General features: G+C 45.2%; 2 protein-coding genes and 1 long non-coding RNA gene across 3 annotated transcripts in view; 2 read left to right on the top strand and 1 right to left on the bottom strand.

Annotated features, from left to right (window-relative positions):
• Positions 1–5821: 5821 nt before the first annotated feature.
• LOC308056757 lies at positions 5822–6343 on the top strand. The gene is made up of 2 exons (XR_013924956.1): positions 5822–5921; positions 5953–6343. It is a non-coding gene; the product is annotated as an uncharacterized lncRNA (long non-coding RNA).
• A 768-nt stretch (positions 6344–7111) lies between these two features.
• On the top strand, positions 7112–13132 carry ZCCHC9 (zinc finger CCHC-type containing 9). The gene is made up of 5 exons (XM_080372574.1): positions 7112–7776; positions 8927–9077; positions 9343–9435; positions 10575–10643; positions 12570–13132. Exons 1-5 carry the CDS (start codon positions 7444–7446, stop codon positions 12683–12685), a joined length of 762 nt encoding a protein of 253 aa, XP_080228700.1. The 5' UTR covers positions 7112–7443; the 3' UTR covers positions 12686–13132.
• Positions 13133–13696: 564 nt separating this feature from the next.
• Positions 13697–24652, bottom strand: part of ACOT12 (acyl-CoA thioesterase 12) — a 39265-nt gene continuing 28309 nt past the window's right edge. The window contains exons 12-15 of the mRNA XM_080372554.1: positions 21810–21943; positions 20313–20441; positions 19092–19218; positions 13697–18265 (exon numbers count right to left, since the gene is read on the bottom strand). Coding sequence (XP_080228680.1) covers positions 18131–18265; positions 19092–19218; positions 20313–20441; positions 21810–21943 — 525 coding nt within the window. The 3' untranslated portion in view covers positions 13697–18130. The remainder of the gene's footprint in view (positions 18266–19091; positions 19219–20312; positions 20442–21809; positions 21944–24652) is intronic.

Below are 24652 nucleotides of genomic sequence, written 5' to 3'. Positions count from 1 at the left end.
TGCCAAGCCAGGCCTTCAATTATGTGATTTGATACAATAATGGGTGAACCAAAAAAAAAAAAGTGTCTTTGAAGGAGAGAGAAGGATTTGCACATGCTCCTTTTTCCCTGATTACTAACATCAAACGTTTCAAACCACAATACTCCACAGCATTCCATCCCAAGTTACCAAAGATGCTACAGGATTCACTGGTCCCGATTTCCAATTCTGTTGTCTCAGATCTTCAAAGCATTTCATGTTTGTGATGAAAGAAAGTCTCCTAAGAGAGGCATTAAACTGTGCTGCTGTGAACACTGCTGTGGATGGATAATTTGCTGTCTTTTAGTAAAATATGACAAAAAAGGCAAGAAAATTTTACAATTATTTGTATGACTGCTGTCTTGCTCATTTTTTCACTGGCTGCCTGTGTACAGAATTCCCAGCCAACCAATGTCAAATTGGAACAACCCTAAACCAGTGCAAATTTAAACAGGTGTGGTCACTTTCAAAGAAGTGACCTTTGTGGGGGAAATACTGTCTTAGTGATACAGTAGAAAGGTAATAAACAGCCTTTACCACTGCCTGCAAAGCTGGTCAGTGATCCTAAGGGCCACTGATCCTGCCCAGGCACACGTGTAAAATTTCACACTGAAAAAACCAACACATTTAATTCTTAAATTCAGCAGAACAGAAAGCAAGGCAAGTCCCTTCTCATTGGTCTTGCTTATGCTGTTCTTCAGCTTTTCTCTACACCCATTTCCATGTCCAGCACGGCGACTGACGACCTGTCTGTTGTGAGCTCAGGAAGGAGAAAATGGGAGGCTGCAGCCAAACAAAAGCCTGCACCGAAGCAAAAGCAGAGAACAGCCTGTATGCACCAGGAAGCACACTGCTGTCTCCACTCAGTAAAAATAAGCTGATGGACAGATGGACATAGATAGACAGATGTAAATCAATGTATGTGTGTGCGTATTTTCTTGTCATTTGACAAGTAAATCAATCCCCTGTAATACCTAAAATTAATCCAGCCACTACACTACATACAGATTAGCAGGCACTTTACTCCAGCTCTTTAAAAAAAAACAACCTAGCAATCATTTAAAAACCTTCTAACACATCAATACACAGCTAATCATGACTCAGCCTAATAAATACATAGCATACATATGCCTGAAATATGTGTGAAGTGTGATGCCCATGGGAACCTTGATTGCCTTTATCTTCCCTACTCTTGGGCCATTGGCACCTGTTCTAGTAGTCCTTTCTGGCTGTGTGAATCAGCTTTGGCCATGATTTCTAATCTACAGGCTTGCTGGCAGTACATTGAAGGAACAACTGGGATCTCATGTTGAGGGTGAACTAACCACATTGACAAATTAGCTATTTTTAAATGTAAATGAAAACCTGATTCTTTCTGATTTTATTTCCTAGCTTATTAACAGTGGATCTCAAACGCCGTTGATCAATTATTCTTACCTGCAGTAAATGCACTCTGATTATTCTTAAATCTGTGACTGCTCTTGCTGGCAATGAAGAAGTTTAACCGCAAGATCCGACACAGCTTTGTGCACATCTCCCTCTAGTGGAAGCAAAGCTCCGGAAAATCAGCGAAATGCAGCCGGGCAGTTTCTCTAGGGAGATGCAACTATTAAGGGCAACTAATACAGAACGAACGGTGCCCAGCTGTCCGTGCAACATCATCTCAAGATTACCAGGAAAAGTAATGGACATCTAGTGAAATGCTAAAAGTACAAGAAGCAGAAGACTGTCTTGAGAAAAAAACATCTTACTGGATTTATAAACATTTATTTAATTGCTATATATAGTCCTGGAGATTTACTCTGTGAATCTTAAGGGAGTAGTTCGGAGACAGCAAAATGTGTCATACATTATGTTTCAAAAAGCTGTCCTCTGAGAAAGCTGTAATTTTTTCTGTATTTTTTTTTTCAGCTGAAGGTTCGAGTTGGCTTCACTGCTGCATGGTGGAGGTAGGGACCACTTTGGTGCCCCAGCATTGCTCTTGGTGGAAGATAAACCCCATCTAGACAAGAATGACATCACTGAACAATACAACCATTTAAAATGGCATAACTGCACCAGCACTGCTCCCCATCTGCAAAGAGTCTGGTGTACCGTGAAGCACGCTAGTGTCAAAACTGCGAGTGCAGCTGCATACGGGGAGGAGTCAGCAGAGGCCACCAGCCCAAGGTTAGGACTGTCCCACGCGCACTCAGCAAGCCACCAAGCAGGCTCATCAGTGGCAGTGCTCCAGCCTCTGCCATCTGCCCTTCCTTGGCTGCACGCCAGCAATGTCGCCCTGCGCTGTGACGGGAGCACAGCACGGCGCTCCCCTACACACCAGGGTACAGGCGCTCCGTCGGCACTAGCTGCGGTGCCTGTTCACCTGCCCCACTCTGAGAAGCCGAGGAAGCAGCTGGCCCAGACAAAGGTGCACATGGAGAGCAGCTCCTGCCACCCCTCACCATCCTCCCAGCTCCTTAGCCTGCATGTAAATATAATGTAAAGTGTAAAATCCCGGTGTAAATGCCCTTCACAGAGTCTGGCCGTCCAGATGGATGGAGAGGGATGACCAGCCACTGTGCCCTGTGCATGGCCACCAAGGGCAGGGACAGCCCCCTGGGCCTCCTGGGCACAGGAGCTGCCTCAGGGCTGGCACCCCCAAAGCCCTTCCTCCCAGGGGTGCTGGGCAGGAGCTGGGCTGCACGTGGGGGGGCTGTGTCACCCCTGTGTCACCCCCGTGTCACACTGCTATAACCTGGCAACACAGCAGTCACAGTGCCCCGGGGGTACAAAAGGGGCATGGTTCAGTGTCCCCCTGCCAGAGCTGGCCTGGGGCCGGCATGAAGACATAGAAGAAAGCCTCAAGGGGCCGGTGGGATTCCCTGGGGGCTGAGGGAGGGAGACTGGAGAACACTGGATGAGGCTGCTGGAGCTTCTCTGCTGCAAGGGCAGATTCTGGCAGGGCCATGTTCAAAGTTCATCTGATGGATGGAAATCTCGCTTCGGCCTTCAGGGAGCAGACACAAGCCCCTCAGGGGATGAGAAGAACCACCAACACCTGGAGGTGCCCAAGGCTATCAGGTCTTTTCAGCTGGACAGCCATGGCAACACCAAGGGACTATCTTCTTGAGGAGCACTGCAGAGCTTGCCATCCTCGTTCCTCATGAAGCCAGGGGCAGTGGCCATGAGTTATGGGACGCAAAGATACTGCCAGAAGTCCCAGAGCTTTGGAGCACCCACTGGTGCCCTGCCAGGCACAGGAAGGATTCTTGCCCCCCAGGGTCGTTCAGGCCAGGGTTGTTTGGTCACCCTTGGAAGCTGGCTCTGGGTTGAGGTAGAATAGGGCTTGGGCATCTCCCGGGAGGCGTGCCCAGCCCGTGGGACGAGGAAGCAGGTACTGCTCACATGCTCAGGGAACAGCCGATCGCCCGCGCTGCCTGGGGTCAGGAAGGAATTTTCACCCGGGGCACACTGGCACTGGCCCCCGGGGGTTTTTTGCCTTCCTCTGCAGCATTGAGCGCGACCACTTGTCAGGGCTCCTCGGGTCCCTTGGGCCAGGTCACCACCTGCTGCTCATGCCCCACGAAGATGGCCTCTCATGCCCTGCAGCTGGGGGGAGGAAGGCTTTTTTTCCCCCGCAGTGGGCAAGCAAGTGTCCCTGCCCAGGGTTTTTTTGCCTGCCTCTGCAGCACTGAGCAGGGTCCCTGGCCAGGGCTCCTTCGGCAGGGCCATTCTGGTGAGGTGCCTGCTGCTGGTGCCCCACGAAGCTTTCGAGGCTCCCGGGGGGTGGGGGGCAGGGCACAGCATGGCCCCCGCGGGTTGCTGCTTTTCCTCTGTAGCACTGAGCACAGCCCCTGGCCAGGGCTCCTCGGGGCCCTTTCGGCCAGGTTCTTGCCCACTGCTCTCACAACCCCGAGGCACCCCGGTGCCCTGGCGCTCTGGCTTTCTTGCCCATCGCAAGCCTTGGCAGGAGCCAGCTCTGCTCTGCCCTCGGCTCCCTTTCCCCAGGGCTTCTGCCTGCTGCCAAACAGTGTCTGCTTGGCAGGGCTTCAGGCTCGCTGCCCCATCAGGAGCTGCCCCTTTCCAGCTCTCCCCGCACGCAAGGCAAGCGCAGGGCAGGCATGAGATCAATTTCCATGCATCCCTGGCCAAGAAGCACAGTGGCAGAGCACATTTCTGAAGACAAAAAGTGCGCTTGTCATCGATACGTGCCATACTTTGGAAAATACCCTGTGGCACCACAGACCACCTTCTTCTTCTTGCTCTTTTGTGTGGTGAGTTTCAGCCCTGATTCGTGAAGCTCTCACTCTTCAGCAAGCAGGCATTGCTTGGCCTGTGTCTCTGCTGCTTCTTTCCGTGGCTCTGTGCCTTTCCTTTGTCAGGCTGCAAGGGATGTTTTTTCAAGCTGAACTGAGGGATTCACCAGCCTGCTCCTGGCTACACGTGTGTTGTCTTAATGCTTGTGAGCATTGGCTCTGTAACAGGTTCAGAAGAATAAAAGAAAATCCCGTTTCCACTTGTAACCTTTGTGATTTGTGTCATTGAAAGCATTTTTGGAGCCAAGGAAGCCCTGGTGTTTCAGGCAAATAACAGTCACATCGTTGTTATTAAACCTATGGTGAACACCAGGAACAGAACTGTCATGCTGTGCTGTGCCTGGAGTGAGAAGCTGTGAGCGGGTCTGAGGGGTCCCTCCAGGAGAGCAGCTCTCTGCAGGGCAGGGCCCAGGCCCAGCCACGAGACAGGGGCAGGCATGGGCACATCTACAACATGGCTCAGGCAGGGACTGAAGGGCCCAGGCTAAGCTGAGACACATCCCCTGTGTCCTTGGCAGGAGATGGGGTGCTGGTGGTCCCAGGGGAGGCCAGTCCCAGCCACTGAGGGCAATGCACACCCCCAGGACCCTGGCACAAGTAGACTTGCACAGCTTGTAGGCCTTCCTTTTAATGATGTTTATGGTTGCCCACTTCAGAGACAAGAGTATTAGGCCATGGACATCTGCTCTGAGGGAGTACTACTGTTCTCAGGATCCTGTGGTTTAGCTTGTTTTTCTAAGGAAAACAGCTCAGGCATTTCTGAAAATGAGTTCAAGTAGGATAAAAAAATCCACAGGGAAATGAACAGGTATTGCTCACCTCAAAAGGATTTGCAGCCATTTAGTTGAAGAGCACATCCTGCTTCAGACTGAGGGCTTCGTCTCAGCCTCCCCAGGGTCAGACATGTGGGGTTTTGCCATCCTGTGGACACCCAGTGAAACTGGATTAACACAACCCTTTCACAAAAATCCCACCACACTTGCCCTTTGCAAATTTACCTGGATGGTCAAACGATCTGGATATGACCCAGAGCTCTACCCCCATCAGAAAGTATGTGCCTCCTGCCAACAAGGTGACAGGGGCTGGGACATGACTGCCCATTCAATCCCTTCTGCTAGTGCAGGGCTGGGAAGAAATGTCAGCAGAGATTTCCTCAGTACATACTGGTAGGGAAAGGAGGTAGGAAGAAAATGACAAGAGAACAGAACAGAATAGTTCAGCTGGAAGGGGTGTACAACAGCCATCGAGTCCAAACTGCCTGACCACTTCACAGTGATGACCAAAGTTGAAGCACGGTTATTAAGGGCATTGTCCAAATGCCTCTTAAACACTGAAAAGGCGTGGGACATCGACCACCTCTCCAGGAAGCCTGTCGCAGGGTTTGACCACTTTGAGGAGCAAGGAAAAAGATGATCAAGAAACAAAACAAATTTTGGACTTCTTTCCAAGAGGACAACCTCACCACAAGCAGGGTAAGAGCGTACGTCCCTCAGTGCATCGCTAAGGTGATATGGAGAAATAGTGTGAAATGGGGACAATGGACATTGACTGTGATTGTATATGTCTGCTCAAGGAATGTGGGTATGGTGACTGGTCATGGGTGCGGTGTCTGGTCACATAGGCACACAGCTCTGAGGAGACAACTACAGTTTTGGGGAGACGCCTGCCCCTCTTCCTCTAACAAAGGGGCTATTTAAAAAAGAATGAGAAAAGGATGAGAGATATTCCAATGCTATCTAGAGGGAGGGAGTGCTAAGTCTCCTTGCTGGAGAAGATGGGATGGCCACAGATGGTCACAAGAACATGAATCACCTACAAACCTGCAAGACCACCACATTCCAGGAAACGGACTGATAAGCTAATTAACATACGAAGCGGGGTTTAGGTAACGAATATGTATAGGCGTTAATTGAATATTCATTTGTTTCATTGTATAAATGTGAGATGGTTCGTCACTTCGGGTATGCACGCTTGTGGAGGAGCGATCCCCCGTGCATCTGCGCGCAATAAACATACCTACTTTATAACTTTCGAGTTATAGAGTCTAATTCCGCACCTGCGCGCAATAAACATACCTACTTTACAACTTTCGAGTTATAGAGTCTAATTCCGCACGTCAAAGGAGTGGTGAGGAAATCCTGCGTGTGCTCTGTACATCTCTGCAGCGTGCATGCAGAGCGAAGCAAAAGCCCGTCTTTCCCCTCTCGCATCCCCCATACAAAATAAAGCTCCCCGGGCGGCACAGGTGCCTGCAAAGGGCTATGTCCCACAACTCGGTTTACCTCTGCAATAAAGTTAAATGTCTGGAAGCGGGCTAGGCGGTTCGGAGTGCCTGAACACACTGCAGGTGCACGCTCGCACTAGGGGCACATCCGTTTCAAAGAGGCCGTACGGACAACGGCACACACGCTAACGAGCAGGTGAGGGCACCACGGCACCAAGCGTTTCGGCAGCACGACTGAAAGGGGGGGGAAACAGCACGACCCTGCAAGTGCACTACGGTGACGGGGCGAGGCGGAGAGCCGCTGCCGGGCCGGCGGCCGGTGCGCTGTGCCACGGGGAGACGCCGGCGGCCGCTCCCGCGCGTTCGCAATAGCACCTGCACCTCCCTCCGGAGAGCGGCTCCGCCTCACCGCCTCAGCCCCCGCACAGCCGGGCCTCAAGATGGCGGCGGCGCGGCGCCACAGGGGCCAGCCCGGCGGGCGGAAGTGACGTCAGTGTCGGTCCTGCGACACGCCCGCCCTCCCCGCAGGCGGCGCGGCGGGTGCGTTCCGCTGCACTTCCGGCGCGCCGCTCTGCCGGGCGGTCTGTGCTGCCGCGGCGGGCTCGGGTGAGCGGCCTCCCCGCGGCCCCGTGGGGCCGGGCCCTCCGCTGCCGGCACCGGACGGCTGCCGGGGCGCCCCTCGGGCGGGCTGAGGGGGCTCGGTAAGTCGCCCCCCCCCGCCGCCGCCTGAGGAGGCGGGCGAGGGGCCGGGCGGGGTTGAGGCATCGCGGCCGCCCCGTGGGTGCAGGCCGTGCCCTGTGGGAAGCCGTGGGGCGCTGCCCGGGGCGCTGCCTGCACCACTGCCCCACTGCCTGCCGCCTGACCCATTGCCCGCCGCCCCCAGGAGCTGCCCGCGCCGCTGCCATGACCAGGTGGGCCCGCCGGAGCGGCGCGCCCGGCGAAAAGGCGCTGGCTGCCACCCCCTGGGAGCAGATGGTGGCGCCGGGGGGCCGCCCCGGCCCTCTCTGCCTGAAGAAGGAGCAAGAGACGAGGAAGAAGAAGAACAGAAAGAAAAAGGATTATCTGAACGAAGACGTTAACGGGTTTGCGGCGTTCCTGAGGCAGAGCTCGGCGGGTGGCGAGGCGGCCGAAGCAGCCGGCGCTGGGCTGGACAAGGAGGTGGCCATAGCCTTGAAAAAGGACAAGCGGCGGGAGAGTAGGAGGCTGAAAAGGCAAGAAATGAAGAAAAATGCCATGGTGAGTTTTGTCTTGAGTCGGGGGGGTGGGTTTGCTGGTCGTGGCAGCCGGTTAAAAACTTGGGAGAAGCTCTCTGGGAAATGCGGAGTCCCTGGGCTCTGCTGGCGCTGCCAGGGGCGGTGCAGCGAGGAGGCCAGTGCCGTACCTGCTGGACCCATAGCGTGTACTAAATGGCGTTTCACGTTTATAAAACGTTAAGTAACCCGACTTTGAAACAAGCAATGATATTCGGCTTCAGTCTTAGCCTTTAGCATGGCTTTTTCGGTTTAACACTGTGCTTGCTAGCTTATGATGGATTCACAGCCCCTCCTGTCTCCTGGGTGAAACTAATTCAGTGCGTTTCTAGATGTAATTCGCCAGCACAATGTTCCTGCTTTTTTGGGGCCTCTTTCTGCAGTGTCTTCTGCTTGAGAATTGGAGTGAGATCTTTAGCAGACTGTAATGAGACTGTCTAAAAGGAGTTCTCTCAGCACAGACTTAAATGCATTCAGCATAAATTTGTGCTGAGTGTAACTGGCAACATAGTAAAGAGAGTTACTACTAATTAACCTGGGATAGCCAAGTTCTTAATGAGTAAATCGTAGGACTGGTGCAACATTTCTTGTATTCACCTAAGCACTTACTGCAGTAGTACTTAAAAATCTTGGGGAGCTGTGCTGTAGTCAAAGTAAGTGTTGTCATTCATCCAGAGCACTTGGTTGCCGGTGGGTGAATACCCTATACAGTGGTGTTGGTAAAAGGAGAAGAGTACCCATAACGATACAGTTTAATGGCATAGACCACTGACAGTTGTTTCGTGATTGAGGTGTAATATCTGTTCTGTCTAGCTGTTTGGGGAGAAAAATCCCGTGATATGTTTGCCTTCTGAAAAGCTGGAAGGCCTTGTTAGACTGGAATTTTCAAGTCTTTGAGGGCCATTGACAAAATCTTGTCTTTTTATGTTAGTGTAACCACAAATCTCAACATTGAAGGTGCATATCTCATAGTACACTCAAGGTTTCAGCCATGAGAAACAGTGGTCTAGTAGAAGTCTACTGGCTACAGGTGGTAATCTGCTAAGTAAATTCTTTAGTAATCTACCTGTAAACACTGTGTTTTGCTGTGCTAACTGTCTTTGAAAATGCATATACCTTAATTTTTATTTTCAAAGGTATGTTTCCACTGTAGAGAACCTGGCCATGGTGTTGCTGATTGTCCTGCAGTACTTGAAAGTCAAGATATGGGTACAGGAATCTGTTACCGGTGCGGATCCACAGAACATGACATCAGCAAATGCAAAGCAAAAATAGATCCAGCAGTTGGTATGTCTCAGAAGTTTGTATTTCTTGAGATGCTTTGGTCTGAGTCTTCTGACTACTGAAAGAAAAGCCTTCCGGTTTAGTAATTTAACTGTTTTGAGGAGATAGCTTAATACATTTAACAGAATACGATATTAAAACAACGAACTTGATAGTGTAATGTTTATAGTATGAGTGTAGTAAAATATTGTCATTATAGTGTGTTCACAGTTGTCTGTGACTTTACAAAGTTTTTAATGTGGATCATAAGCTGTGTGGGATTTTGCAGGGGCATTTCCATATGCAAAATGTTTCATCTGTGGTGAGATGGGGCATCTGTCAAGGTCATGTCCAGATAATCCCAAAGGATTGTATGCTGAAGGTGAGTGTACTAATTTACTAAAACCAAAACACATTTTTCATACTTAGTGGATATGGAACAAAGTAACATTGCAAGCAAATGAGGATCTGACTGAAAGGAATTTCTGCATATTTTTTACTGTTGGTAAAAGCAGATTAATTCTAGGGAATTCAGAATATTGATTACCTAGGGCTTGCTGTTTTAATTGTAAACAATGTTAAATGACAATATGAGATGCAAAGTATGTGAACTTGCTGGTGATTGCAATATCTAGAGGCACACGAAGGAACAAAATCATAATAGGCTGTAGGTACATAGTCAGTGTGTATTTGTATGTACGTATACTGAAAGTACATGATAAAAATGTATTCTTGTACTATAGCGTAAGACTTTGGGAGTGGTCCACACAAAACAAGGGCTCTCACTAGAAAGAGGACATCTTCAGTTTAAGAGAATTTATTGAGAAATGTGATCCAGGTTTGAAGATTTCACTCAGAATCTGCTCTGCCCTGTTTTGCTGTTGGCACTAACACATAGCATTCTGTCTCCCAGTACAAACTTGAGATCTGGTAAACTCAAAAGGGTGATCTTAGAGCACAGTTAAATTGGAAGAAAAATCACTTTACTTTCAATGTTTGGATTATGAGTGGAATTTATATTTTGTATCACAGTACCTCAGTTGGATTTCCTGCCTCTCAGGAGCACCTGTTAATTTAAGAAGTTCTTTGAGTATGGATTTCAGCAGAATTCAGCTTAGTTTCTCAAAAAGAGAGCTTCCAACAAATCAGAAATATTCAGTATGTGGTGACTGGAATCTGTAGTATGTGATGCTTTACAGAGCAGTATGGTTACAAACAACTCTGTCTGTCTGTCAGAGACGCGGAGGCAGAGGAAGCTGTCTTTGCAGGCTTCCAAAGCTGGCTGCGTATCCGCTCCACAATGTTACAACGTTGTGCCAAGGACCACAGACCTCTCGATAGGGACATTTCCTTTTCTGTAGTGGCAACCTGTAAATAAGATAAGTAGAATGAGATTTTTCAGTATATGAGTGAGAGCAAAGTAGTGTGGGAGGGTCGGGGTTTTTTTTTTTTTTTTGGGGGGGGGGGGGGGGGGGCGGTGTTCATGATTTTCCCAGATGAGCAACAACTTTCTCTTACCAGGTGGTGGATGCAGACTTTGTGGATCTGTGGAGCACTTCAGAAAAGACTGTCCGGAAAAACAGAATGCGGGTGAGATGCAGGGGAGTATACAGAGTGAAATTTGAGTGCACAATTAAGTAATACTTAATTACTGCTTTGCCCAACTTTGGTCAGGAAAAAAATAGTTTGAAAAGAGAACTTGCAAATAGCAAAGGTGACCTTCCTTTGGGAATGAGTGCTTATATTAAGGGGTATGTGGAGGAGGCATTACGTTGCAATGCAAAACTTGAACCTTCCTTTAAAAAAAAACAATGTAGCATGTGGGTTTCTGAAGATAATATGAGCTAATATGTATTTGTTAGCCAGTATTTATGCTGCTATTCATAACTTAGCTGTGGAACAAAACTAGTTTCTTCTCTTGATGATTTCTCTGTGAAGTGGTGGAACGAAATACAATGTTGGTTGCAAGGTGGTGGTACTAGCAGCTTGTAAAAGCTGCGTGTGCAGGCAAATGTTCCAAGTCACTCAAGACGGGAGAGAAAGAGGAGTCAGGAGATCTGTCCATCTGGATTCACCAGCTAATAAAGCAGCTTGCTTGCATGTTCCTCGTGTGGGTGGGAAAAGTATGTTATATATACCAAAAAAGCTGTGCTAAGGCAGGCAAAAGCGTCAAACAGGTTTGAAGAATGAATCTGTTGCTGAAGTGGTGACTTGTTTGTGCATTTTTCTACTTTGTATGGCTTATAGAACTTTTGGGTTAATAGTATACCATTTCTATGGTATCTATGTAAGAAATACTTGTGGATGCAATAGAGGCCTATACTTTAGCCATTTTCTGTATCTGATCTTTCATAGTTGCATCTGAGACCGTATGTAACATTCTAGATGTATGCTGCTTTGCTAGTTTAGAGCAAGTGAGATTGAGTCTTAACTGGTATGGTGGAATTTTTGATATGAAAAGACTCTAAAATTTCCCCAAACTCACCAGCCACAGCAGATTGCTGGGAGGTGACCACTCAGATGACTGCTGAGTTGAAAGTTTGTAACGTAGCCCTTGTTGGATTTCTGCACACCACATGGATGGCAAACTACCTTTGTGTGGTTAACGGTTTCTGTAAATCAAAAACCTGTACAGATGCAGTAGGAGAAAAGAAATATTTGTAAGGAACAGTGTTGCTCAAAGCTGGGCCAGCCGTTGCAGGAAATGGCACTCTTCAGCTGTTAGTGAAGTCCAGTGCAAGTCTTTCTGCTCTTTGGTGGTAAGGTTCTAAATTATATGTGAAGCAGAACTGGAATTTTTTTTTTACTTCTCTTTTTTTTTTTTTTAAGTTTTATGTCCATAATGAAGACTGACAGCTGCTGTTAATTTCTCAAGGGACATCTTAGCCTTTATGCTAATGTTTCAAAACTATTATTGCTCGTTAATACTTCAATTAGTTGGAACTGTGACACTATTGGTAAGAATTGTAATACTCTTTGGAACAATTTTGCATCATGCAAAGTACTTTTAAGTTACAGGAAGACAGCTGGTAGCTGCAAAGAAGTTTAGGCACTACAGGCTTGTTTCTTCAGGTGGAATGACTTGATGTGAGTTGGGAAACGGAGATTTTGCTCTGTTGTGTCTCCTCAGGCTGAGTTTTTTCATCTATAATAGAGAGGGTCTCTCCTCGACTTGTTCTGAAATGTTCATCTTAAGAGTTATTTGGACTTCATGTGAGAGCTAATGCATCATTTGCATACTACTTTAATGTTTCTTTGGACAGTCCAATAGGAAAAAAAAATGTAGTGATTTCTGAACCTTGACAATCCGCATGGGGGAAGAAAGGGTGTTTACAAAACACATTTAAAAAAAAAAAAGTTTTGTAAGGAGAGTTGGATTCAGGGCCAGAATGACATGGACAGATCTTTGGTGAAGTAATAACAGGCCCTTTGCGGGTCGGATCTTCCTGAAATGCAAAAGTTTGATGTAATGGTAATGCTTAGCCTTCCCGTAACCTCTTGTGTCTCACTCTGCAGATCAGGTTACGGTTGGACGATGGGCCATTGGAATGAGTGCAGATTATGAAGAAATTGCAGAAACGCCAAAGGTGCAGAAACCAAAAGTGAAAGTACCCAGAGTTGTGACGTTTTGAAGGCCTCTGCTCTAACCTGTGGTTAGCCTGCACTGCTGCACTCCAGAGTAGTGACTACACAGAGTGGATTGCTGGTTCCAGAAGATCAAGCAGATTGCTGCTGCTAAACTATTTTTTTTTGTCCCCCCTTGTTTTCCCAGTTTGCCTCCCAGACTCACCTAGCTTACTGAAAAGTTGGGAACAACAAAAGCACAGCAAGTGGATATTTTATTTTTTCATATATCTGCCAAAATACAGCATTCCCTCTGATTCACGTTCTCCCTTACTGCTAGCTGTATGAAGAGGGAAATTGGCTGCTTCTTGTAACAGGGACGTGGCTGCAGTAATCAAACAGGGAATGTGTGTTTTATCATGGGGTTTATGACCACTGGATTTCAGTGGTCAGTGTTGTCACCTTAAGAGCGCTGCTTTTAGTTATCGGAGGTGAATACAATTACACTGATCTTACTAAGACTGTTTCTTTGTTTCTCTGAAAGGGATTGTGGATATTTTCTAAAGAGTCTTATGTTCTGGTTGGGTTTTACCTTCTCCTTTTGGAAATAATCAGGCCTTCTGAAGGCTTCAGCCTGCATTACAGAGTAATAACAGTCCTGAGGGAAAGCACACGGTGATAAAGCTATTGCTGCTGAAGAATTAATTCACCCTTTCAATGACAGTGGCCTGATGGCCTTTGTGAGAGCACAGAAGGAACACCAGGTAGCAAACGAGAGGTCAGGACCGAGTTCTGAGGTGCTTAGGACCAGCCACTGAAACCATGGGTTTGGAACATGGTTTTTCTTACAGCAAAAAACAAATACAGGAGTTTAATTGTTCAGATATATTTTATATTTGTACTTGTTAATTATTTTTAATAAAACACTGCTGAAGAATATACTTGCTCTTAATTTAGGTTTCCTGGTTCTGCTCTGGATACAAAGGCACATTAAGTTAACTAAGAGAGGGCACGTATTTATCATTTTTATAATAATCAGGGCACACATTTAAATGTGGAAGAAGAGTGGATGTGAATGAAATCAAAGATCAGTTACAGTGTTTTAAGTAACTACTGGATCAAAACTCAAAGCAGTATCACTTTAATGTGGACATTTTGCAACAGACCTTTATCCCAGTTTAAAAATTGTTTATTTACTCATAGGATTGAAAGGGGTATTGTTTAAAAAGCATCTTTTTAGACTATTTCTTGTCTTCAAAAACTCCTTGATATTGTAATGTGTTCTCTTACCCATAGGAACTTGAAGCCATTCACCTTTACTTTCCTAGCAGTACAGTACTTCCCAGATAAGGAGTTGGTAGATGGTGTGGTGTGCCTGCTGTAGTTCCAGAGTACAGCCTCTCCTCCTGAGGAAATGGGCTGCGGCAGGTCCGTGGCTCTGAGTAACGTGTGCTCACCCAGTTGTGCTACTACAGTGCGGGGCAGAAGTGTCCCCACTGACGGGCTGTCTGTCAAAACTGCTAGGTTGCGTGTTGTATGACACCTAAGTTGGAGAAGAAGGAAATTCGTTAATCCCACAGCTGATCACTGTCACTTCTGCTTGGTGAAAGGGACTGTGAAACCAGGACAACTGAGATGGCAGTTGTGGCAAAAGAAGTCCCACAAGAAGCGGTGGATTAACCTTTGTTCTCAAAGTGGAGCAGAAGCAGGGCATGCTAGTATCCAGCTTGCCGAGCTTCTGAGCCCAGCCTTCTCTTCATCCTCCTTCTACTGCTCCTCTGAAGGTCAGTGAGCCTAACAACCACCGCTGGGTAAGGCAGCCTTGTGTTTTGTACCTGTGGCTTTGATCTGTCTTGCACTATGGAAACACTTGCTGGGCTCCTACACGTGACAACTGCTCTGTTGTCCTCTGAGGGGAAAAAATGGACTTCTTCAGACTTGGACAATTGGAGAGTACAGTCTCTGTGAGAATTGGCAGTGTAAAGGCAGCAGCTGTTTTCAGGTAATTGCACATGTGCTTGCATGGGGGTGGAAGCACGTATGCCTCCCTCTTGTCCTCTGCTTCAGTGACTGCTGAGGAAAATGAGGCAGGCAGTGAAATCCTTGCGCTACACTCATAGCTGCACTGGTTAGCAATCTACAGGGACTTTTGGACAAAACAACTTGTTAAATGTACCCACTTACCTCTTTTTACATTATTTCACAAAGGGATGTGTAGTTGAAAGCTATTTGAACAGCACCTATAAGAGGTGCTGCATGTAAAGGTGCACTGTACCCACACATTTCAGAAGCTGGGCGAATAACTGGAGTTTCAGCAGAGTAGTTTGTGTGCCAGAAACCTGAATCTTAAGTTGCACAGAGGCTGGTAAATACAATCCTTGCTCTGTGTCAAAAAGACCTTTCCCCATTACACCCCCAAAGACATGTGATGGCTGCATCTGGAGCATGGCCCAGCTTTACAGTGCTTTGCACTACAACAGCCAAGGTCCTGGCGTGTGGGGCTGCTGTGGTGTAACCTGGGCCAGCAGCTCAGCCCCATGCAGCCACTTGCTCGCTCCCTCCATGGTGGGATGGGAAGAAAATTGCAAGGGTAGAAGTGAGAAAACTCGTCACGAGACAATGACAGTTTAATAGGTAAAGCAGAAGCCACATATGCAAGCCAAGTAAAACAAGGAATTCATTCATTGCTTCCCATCAGCATCATCCCTAGGACAGCAGGGCTCCATCATGTAACAGTGACATGGGAAGACATGCTGGGTGTCCGTCCCGCCCCCCCTTCCTTCTTCCTCCAGCTTTACATGCTGAGCATGATGCTATATGGTATGGCATATCCCTTTGGTCGGCTGGGGTCAGCTGTCCAGGTGCTGTCCTGGCTCTGTCCCCTCCCAGCTCCTTGCTGGTGGGGTGGGGTGAGAGGCAGAAAAGGCCTTGGTTCTCTGTAGGTGCTGCTCAGCGGTAACAGAAACATCCCTGAATCACCAGCGCTATTTCCAGCACAAATCCAAGGCACAGCCCAAGACCAGCTACTATAAAGACCATGAATTCTATCCATTCCAGCCAAAACCAGCACAGGGGCAGAGGGCAGATCTGCTCATGCAGGCGTGAGCTCAGCAGAAAGCTAATCATTCAAAAACGCCAAATAATGTTCTCCAGATAGCCCCTGCAGTAGCCCCACAGCTGAGCTCAGTGTCTAAGTGTCTCTAAAAGGCAAGTTACACACTGCGCTGCACAGGCCGCCACCCGAATAGCTGGTGTGAAATGCTTGGCACAGGCAGCGTTCGGGCTCTTTCTCACTAATGCGGTGTTCAGAGCTCAACATTAGGTGTCTCTGTTCACTAAAAATTGGGACCACAGAGACTAACACGCCCACTCAAGCGCTTGTCTGCCATCATCTGCAAACAAGCGTGGGCAGGACTCGGGAGAGCTGAGCTCCTGGTCCACAGAGGGGGTCTGGACCCTTCCACTACCAGCCAAGCCAGGAGGCAAGCACAACCTCGGTGGTTTGCGTGCTCTGGAGGGGGCTGCCTTGAGGCTGTGATTCTCACTCCCTGGACTGAATTGCACCTTACCCATGTGATAAAAATGACAAACCAAAATCAGGAGCTAGATCTAGTCTCTCCTCCATAGCCAAAGACCTGGACCTGCTTTACTTAATTAGTAGTCCAAAGATATCCCTGTGTTGTGTGGCCAGCCTTCGCTAGGCATAGCAAACAGCAGCTGTATTCACTAATGTTTTGGTTCAAGACTGTACCCAAGCTAAACTAATCTTGCTGAGAGGCCAGGTGACTCATGGTGCTAGTACACCCAGAGGGCTTCCAGCACTCCCTGTGGTTCCTCTTCTGCTGCACATGGCAGACATGCCATATGCAAAATGTGCTGGCCTGCTGTAACCTGTAAATGGCTGATAAAAGCTTTGATTCGGTTATAGGTTAAACTGAAGATGTGTTCACGTGGGAACTGGAGAAGACCCCTAGAGCTCTTGCTCTACTAATTGGGAGACTACAGCAAGATAAAATGGCACTGCTCTGGTTCACATGCTTTGATTCTCTTAATACCCCCATGTTCATGTTACGATCCAACTGCTGATGATCATACTCGCTTTTCTGAACAAGGCTCTTTTGAGCAAAAATAAGAGCAGAAAACAAAGCAGACCCACCACAATAAAACCTTTGAAAATATTCTCCCTTTTCATCTGTGAGGGAGTGGATCCAAGAGCCTTACTGTTCTGCATTTATTCACCCCTAGCAGAACAGTCTTGCATAGAGCTTGCCAGCTGGAAGTTACAGCACTTCTGTAGGAGGCCAAGAGTCCCCATCATCACTACAAAGCAGTCTTTCTGGAACAGTATCTCGAGTCATTTCAGAGATACCATAATACAGGATTTGCAACCTCAGAAACAGAAATTTATTGGAAGTCACAGATAAACTACAAGTATTAACAGATAATGTACAAACATCAGTGTGGTGGATGCCAGGTGCCCACCAAGCCGCTCTATCACTCCCCTCCTCAGCAGAACTGGGGGGGAAGAAAATAAGATGAAAAGCTTGTGGGTCAAGATAAAGGCCATTTAATGAAGCAACAGGAAAAGTCACACACATGGAAACTAAGGAAAACAAAAGATGTTACTCTCTACTTTCCATCAGTAGGCGATGTTCAGCCACTTCCCAAGAAGCACGGTGTCAGTACATGTAGTGGTTGCTCCAGAAGACAAGCATTGTACATAACAAATGCCCTGCCTTCCTCCCCCTTTCTCTTGGCTTTTATACCTGAGCAGACACCATATTGTTTGAAATATCCCTTTGGTCACTTTGGGTCAGCTGTCCTGGCTGTGTCCCCTCCCAAGATCTTGCTCACCCCAGGTGAGGGGGGCAATGCTGAAGAGCCAGCCTGGGTGCTGTGCCAGTGCTCCTCAGCAGCGGCCAAAACACTGGTGTGCTGTCACCACCTTTCTAGCCACCAATACAAAGCACAGCGCTGTGAGGGCTGCTGTGGGGCTCAGGCAGACCCAATACAATGAGCAAACACTAACTTATGTGGGGTGTAATCAATTTATTATTTAGTAGGTATGCAAGAACCTGGACAACCAGGTCAGAGCACTGGATAAGCTACTTAGTAGCACCACATCTCTTTAAGTTACACAGGATGGTATTTACTGATTTAAAACTGACTGGATGGCATTACGTGCGATATAACATTAAAATAGTGAAATGGTCTCATGAGATACAGTTCTACTTGGCCAAGTTCCGCCTCCACTTATATGAAATCCATTAATGCAATCAAAAGCAGAATCTGTCCCTTAATTTTTCTGAAATTAAAAACTGAATTTAGAACCTAAAGCCTAATCTTAATTTGATAGAAAATGCTTGTACTAGATATTCTCAGGATCAAGCCCAGTATCGACTACATGATCCAAAGTAACTAACCTGTAGAAAAATGATCAACGTACGTGCAGGAATATAAACCAGTACTGCTTGATAATCTTTAGAGGTCTCTTCAGAAATCTGTTTTTAACTTCAGCACTTGCTGTCTTTCAGCTCCAAGAACTTTATACATTCCAAAGCAGTGTCTTCAATGGATTTTGATGAGCCAGTAAGATTTGCAGCTAAATACGGCATAACACCTGATGTCACTTGATTGAAGTAACACACCTGTTTAATAAAAAATAAATGAAACATAAAAGCCTATGGATTGCAATACTCAGCCACTTTTTTGCAAAGCCTAGATGAGTATTTATGGATGCAAACAGAATCACATAGTGCTGCTCAAACTGAAGGCAATAATTAGCAAAAAGAGCATGCCTTTTTTACAGTACTTTAGTGATTTCAGTGCCCTCACGACTGCCAGGTCCTTGAGCATCTGTAGGCAAATGTACACAGCAGTGCAGCAAGAAACATTATGTGTAACCTGTTAAATGTACGTGCTTTATGAACAAAGCTGTTGCCTGAAAAAAGAATCCAAGCCACTGAGAGCTGCTGACTGTTGTCAGAAATATATTTTCTTTAATGAAAAGCTACAGCCTTCCCACAGAAAAGAACAAAAGAGGAACATTGCCATTGGTCCCAGAGATGGGATTCAGATTGCATAATTTCTGACATAAGAAAGTTAAACGTCTGAGAGAATTCCTTGGACTTCCACTGTAGTCAGTGAAAAGAGATGGACACTACCAGAGACTATTTTAACACACACTTTCTAGAACAATATTTTAAGACTTAATTAATTACTCTCTGGATATGCCTGCTCATCTCCCGTGCTTAGTTTAGATTTCATTCCTAACATTCAGATTGGCCAAAGTCAGGCAAGTTTCCACTTTGTGGAATAAAGAATGTCTTTATAACCACGCTGAACTCTGGGGAAACTGACTCATTCTTTTGTTGTATTGCTGTTACTGTTCTAGACTGTCAGCTCAAATGAGATTATACACACATGTAATACTGCAGGAAAGGAGACACAGCTGAGGTCTGCAGAACTACTCACTGTACAGGAGCTGTTGCTGTCACTGTAGATCTGGAATCCGGCACAAAGGATTTCACTTCTGCAGTATTCTTCAGAAGGTGGCATAGATGTGAGGGTAACTGACTTAACGGCTACTATGTAGGGTTCACTGCAGGACAAGGGGAAGAATCAAACATTTCTTCAACTATTAAAAAAGATACATGTAAATGACTACAGAGTATGCACAAGCTATACCAAACGTCATTTTCATATGAAGGCAAACAAGCTCCTCTATGTTTACAGATGCAGGTTAAAAGATTCAGCTCTCTTGAGTCACATTAAGGCTTTATTGCAGACTCCAGTCAAGGGGACTTCTGTGGAAAGCCACAGAACAATCATCCACAGACAACACCTTTATTTTAATTTATCCCGCTCTCCACAGCCCATGTTTACGGAACCAGTGCCTAGGAGCAACTCTTACTAAGAGGATTTACAGTGTGGCCCCAGCACATGTAAACATAATTCAGTTACCAGATGGGGGGGATGGGGGGGTGAGGTGGAGGGAAAGCAAGCACAGTACATAATACTGCCTTTTACAAGCAGTGTTCTGTTAACATGAAGAATTACTGAATGTAAGAAATTAAGCTGAAAATAATGAATGATAAGATACACCAAATGGTCCTTTATCCGTGTTTCATTATGCAAGAACTAATGGAAAAAAAATCAGTGTATGTTAAACTGATCAAGGGACATTTTAAACGAAATTCAGCAGCAAAATTTACAGATACAATAAATGTGTCACACCGAGGTTTCAAGAAAGGCCAAACACTTCCTTGAATTACATTAAACGGGATTACAAAGTCATTTAAAACAAAGAAACAAACTCCCAGTTATGTGCTTCAGCACAGACAGGCCTTCTGGGACACATGTTTTTCCAAATTGCCTGTCTGGAATTCTGGCCTGTTTTCCCTAATGATAGCTCACTCCCTAAGAGTCACTATCAAAGAAGCAATGCTGGACTACGTTACCAATTTGTGATCCTCTGAATTTTCATTGCACTTTCACATTGCAAAACAGATCCGATTGTATAAACTCAGGCATTAACGTAGCTATTATAATATAGCTACGTTATAGCTATATTTGTAATTTCTTACAAAATAAAATATAACCTTTTTCACCCATGACAGGCCCAGATAAAGGTCAACAGTACTCAAACCTGTGGCTCCAAAGTGATCACAGTTAGACTTGAAATTGCATACTCACCTTGGCTTACAGGGTTGCCTTTGAGATACAAGAATCACATAGTCTCTGGGTTTATGGCCAGTGATGGGTGGAGACGTAACATAATATATTTTCTCATCTTCATTCACAGCCTGTAGGACCTCACAAGTTCTGTAAATACATTTAACACACACATACAGACCCTGCTGTCTGCAACAGCATCTCTTAATGAAATACAGTACAAACATATATACCATCCTAACATCAAGGTTAAAATTTTCATGTTCACGCAGCAAGGAAGAGAGAGGAACGCAGAGTGAAAAACAGGTTTTTTGCATCACCTCATCTGACATGACTTTTCTGTCCCACAGAATTGTTAAGAGGTGCTGCAAGGTGCTGGTGGAGGTGCTTAAAAGCATATGTTCTGCATACTGTCAATTCCTGTTTGGAATGACATTAACTTGCAAGCTTGCTCAATGACCAAACGTTGTCCACCTGACATAGTATAGGAGAGACGGTCAGTAAACATTTTATTTGAAGTTGTGTTCTACTTCATTCAGATGGGGCCACCTGGGTAGGGCACAGTCTTTCACTGTCTTGAAGTACTGATTGGTCTCTCTGAGTTTCCACTACAAAAAACCTCATTTTTTTTCCTATACTGCCTCAGCAATAAGCACAGCTGAGCCAGTATTCCATTTGACCAGCTAATCAGGCTTCATGGTAGTCATAAGAAAGCTAAGATTTCTGGCTGTAGATATGGGAAATCAGCATAGTATTTCTTCAGATTTGATTTGTTACAAGCCAAAAATTCAGCACAGATTGTAAATTTTCAAATATCCTTAAGCTTCCACTTTCACCCTCTGATAAAAATCCTTCAGGATAGAATGACTCCTTTAAGAGTATATTCATCAAATCAAATCAGTATCATATCAATTCAGTTGTCTCTAGCCATTATTCTACATCACATAGGGTCAATAAAAAGAACTCCGAAACACCTTTTACAGCAATTCTGAAACCCATTCTAATTCAGATACACTTTATAAGATGTTATTTTTCTTAAATATGCATTCTGAGGAAACCCATTTCTTGATTTCTTACTTTGACTGTATGATGAAGCTAAGCATCAGTGCCCTAATCAATACAAACGTGAAGGAGTCCACAGCTTTGCCTTACATCTGACAGAGAGCATGCACAATATATCCAACTCAAGTTATATACAACTTAATGAAGTGAAACCTTTTAACACACATATGTTCAGGCATGGAATTGTGTTCCTTTCAGAAAAGGGCAACCTCTGTCCCAGCTCTCTCTCTTTTGACTGTCCAGGGCAATTGGGCAAAATCAGACTAAGGAGAAGTAAATTTTTATTTTTAAGGTAAAAATACCCAATACTTTAACTAAAGAATATTTAATGTCAACTTGTTACAGGAATTTCTTCTTAATTACATAGAAAAGTGCCAACATCTCAAAAAATACTTGTATCAGAAAAGGTTAGTTGTCAGTGGATTCGAACAGTCTCAAAGAACAGTAAGTTCTTACAAGAAATGTTTGTCCCATTGTTGGCGGAATCTGAAGTCAGACAAAAGGGAGAAAGCTAGATGTGACGGTATCTTCACTTGCATTTCAACTTTGAGTGACAGCATATCACCCTCCTCATGAGTCCATATTTTTATCTGAAAAAAAGTGAAAACCATATTAAAACCAAAGAATGATTACTATAAATATTTTAACACAAGCATTCCATGTATAGGACTTAAGCAGATTTCCTCAGGAGTACCTATGACATTGTATCTGATAGATGAAAGGCAGATGAGTATTGAAGATTAGTTTTACATGAAAATACACAATGTAAAATTGTGATTTCACACAGTTTTAATTACACCTGGTTAGAATAGCTAAATTAGCTTGCAAGTGGAACTGAATTGTGGAACTACAGGCCAGTATAAACTCTTTCTCATGCTATGCATATATAGTCTTTAAATACCCTTCATACTGAAGTTGCCTTGGAAAAAACTGAGTTATTTCAATGTATTTTTCTTCTGTCAGGACCATGTAGATGTCATCAGTTTCACAAACAACAGAAGATCCACTTAGGAATGAAGGTAAAAGCCTCTTCTCAGCCTTGCTACAGAAAGTCTCCTCACAGAGGGCTCAGTTCACTAACTCTGAAAGCTGGTGGAGCAATGTGAGGACCTCATACAATTCTTTTTGTGAATTTGGCATCAGTGATTGGTGACAGGAGACTGGACTTTTTAAACCTGGGCAGGTCAGCAGCAGTCCAGAATTCTACCATTTTCTTAACCCAGCCCTTCCAGCTGGTTGAGTTTCAGAAATATGGCATAAATACAGGACAGGAAGCAAAGGTAACATACAATTTATTAGTAAGGAGTGGAAGACACTTTATTGAGGTAGGTTTATGTAAAGTACCTAAAGGTGATGTCTACTTAAAGCTTTCCAGAAATTGGAAACTACAGACTAGAATCCATTGAATGTGACACTAGTGAGCAGCAGCAAGCTGGAGTGAGGCCGCACTAGATGAGACGAGTGTCCTTGCGCTATGTGTGAGACTATCAAAATAAGACAAAACAAGCAACTTCTCTCCCTGCCATACGTATTTTGGAACAAATACAGCAATCCTACACATTGCAGCTTTGGAGAGCTTATCTAAAGACATCCAAAGGGGACCAGACTTTCACAAAAGCACTTTCTAAGATTTAAGAGGGATGATTTTGGATGATATATGGGTTACTTCCTTGATCCACCTCTCCAACCCATGCAGTCCAGTAGCTTGTCTTTAATTAGTAGTTAGCAGTGTTCAACTACTTCAGCTCCCTTTGTCCATGCAAACCAGTTGGCCTATGCCACCTTCCCCTAATATGACTCAACGTTTCCCTATCCAAGATTTCTATAGGTTTTTTTCCTCCCCTATTCTTTACTATGAAGCAGAGCACGCAGAGTTATACTGAAAAGTTATACGCAGAACATACTGAAAAACTGTTTCAAAACTACTACTTTTACCTCTCTTGTCCCACGTTTGCAGTATCTTGTCTTGATTATTTTGGGTCTATTTCTAGTCATAGGCCTAAATGCTAACACAGAGAATTCAAAAGGAATAACCTGTATATAACAATGTACAAACAATCCTTGCAAAAGAAGGGCTTGTTCATGTTCATAAACCCTATATAATGGAAGTAAATGGGTAGAAGAGAGTGCTTAGAATTAGTAGAATTTATTCCCAACGTTTAATCTGATGTGCTAAATCGCTTCTCAAATCCTAGAAAGTTTTAACAGAATTTCATTTTTAAGTGATACAAAATTTGTAAGCTTCATCACCTCTGTTGCTCTTTTTTTTTTTTTTTTGCTATATCGAAAATTAACAATCTTTTGGTTAACAGAGCATTTGTGCGACAAAACAAACTTTGTATGCTTTCATATTTTCATGTTTTGGAATAGGGAGAACCGCCAACTTAATGCAGTAAGCATCTTGCTGAAGTAAAGTTTGGCGTAAAACAAAAGGCCTAAAAGCTTTAGAAACCAGCTTCAGGATGCATGGATCAATATTGCTGTAAGGCATAGAAAAGAAATCATGGTGTCTTAGGAGTCTTCTGGACTTGAAAAATCACAAAACAAAGTAGGAGGTGCAGCTGTCAAATCATCTCTCTGCTAAGTGGACACTGGCAAGGCTAGGTTATTACTGTAGGCCTGCAAGCCTTGTGGCTCTATGTCAAAGAGCTCACAGCGCCACTTACTACCTTCAAAATCTGTCAGTCAGCTTGGGGTCATTCTAGTTCCAGGGAAAAGGGAACAAATTCTCTGCATATAGAGAAGCACATGCTGCTTTGCAAAACCTACCTACTAGAATATTTCATCCCAAAATGCAGTTAAGTCTAATGTCTTTGACGGTCTCCTTTCCCATAGTACAACTGCTTTCAGGCAGAGCACTGATCAGCACCACCTGATTCCTACTACTTGTTCCTTCGGTTTCTCCCAAGAAACCATTTCATAACCACTGGAGAGATCTGTTTGACTGAAGATGCTGCTACCCATGTCTGTCAGAGAAGGCTACGTAGTTGTTCTGTGTCTACGCTGCTGTGTACCCTAAGTACAAGGGTTAAGAGCTGGTGCATGTGCACAGAGAACAGAAGACTGGTATGATGTGCGTGTGCTGGCCTGCAGTGCTTAAAGAAAGATGACGTAACGTTCTGAGCTAGATACAGTTTCTTAAGGGATACTCCCTTGTGCTCATGTTTGCAAAAGTGACAAAAGTGAGCATGAAACAGTGACAGGTGAAACAAACAAATATTTGTCAAGATAGTAAACTTTATTAACTGGAGCTGGCAGAAAGCCTTCTTGGAGCTGCATCTATACCACTTTGGGATTTG

The sequence above is a fragment of the Falco punctatus genome (assembly GCF_963210335.1).
Source record: "Falco punctatus genome assembly, chromosome: Z".
NCBI lineage: Eukaryota > Metazoa > Chordata > Aves > Falconiformes > Falconidae > Falco > Falco punctatus.
This window is presented reverse-complemented; position numbering and strand designations above follow the sequence as displayed.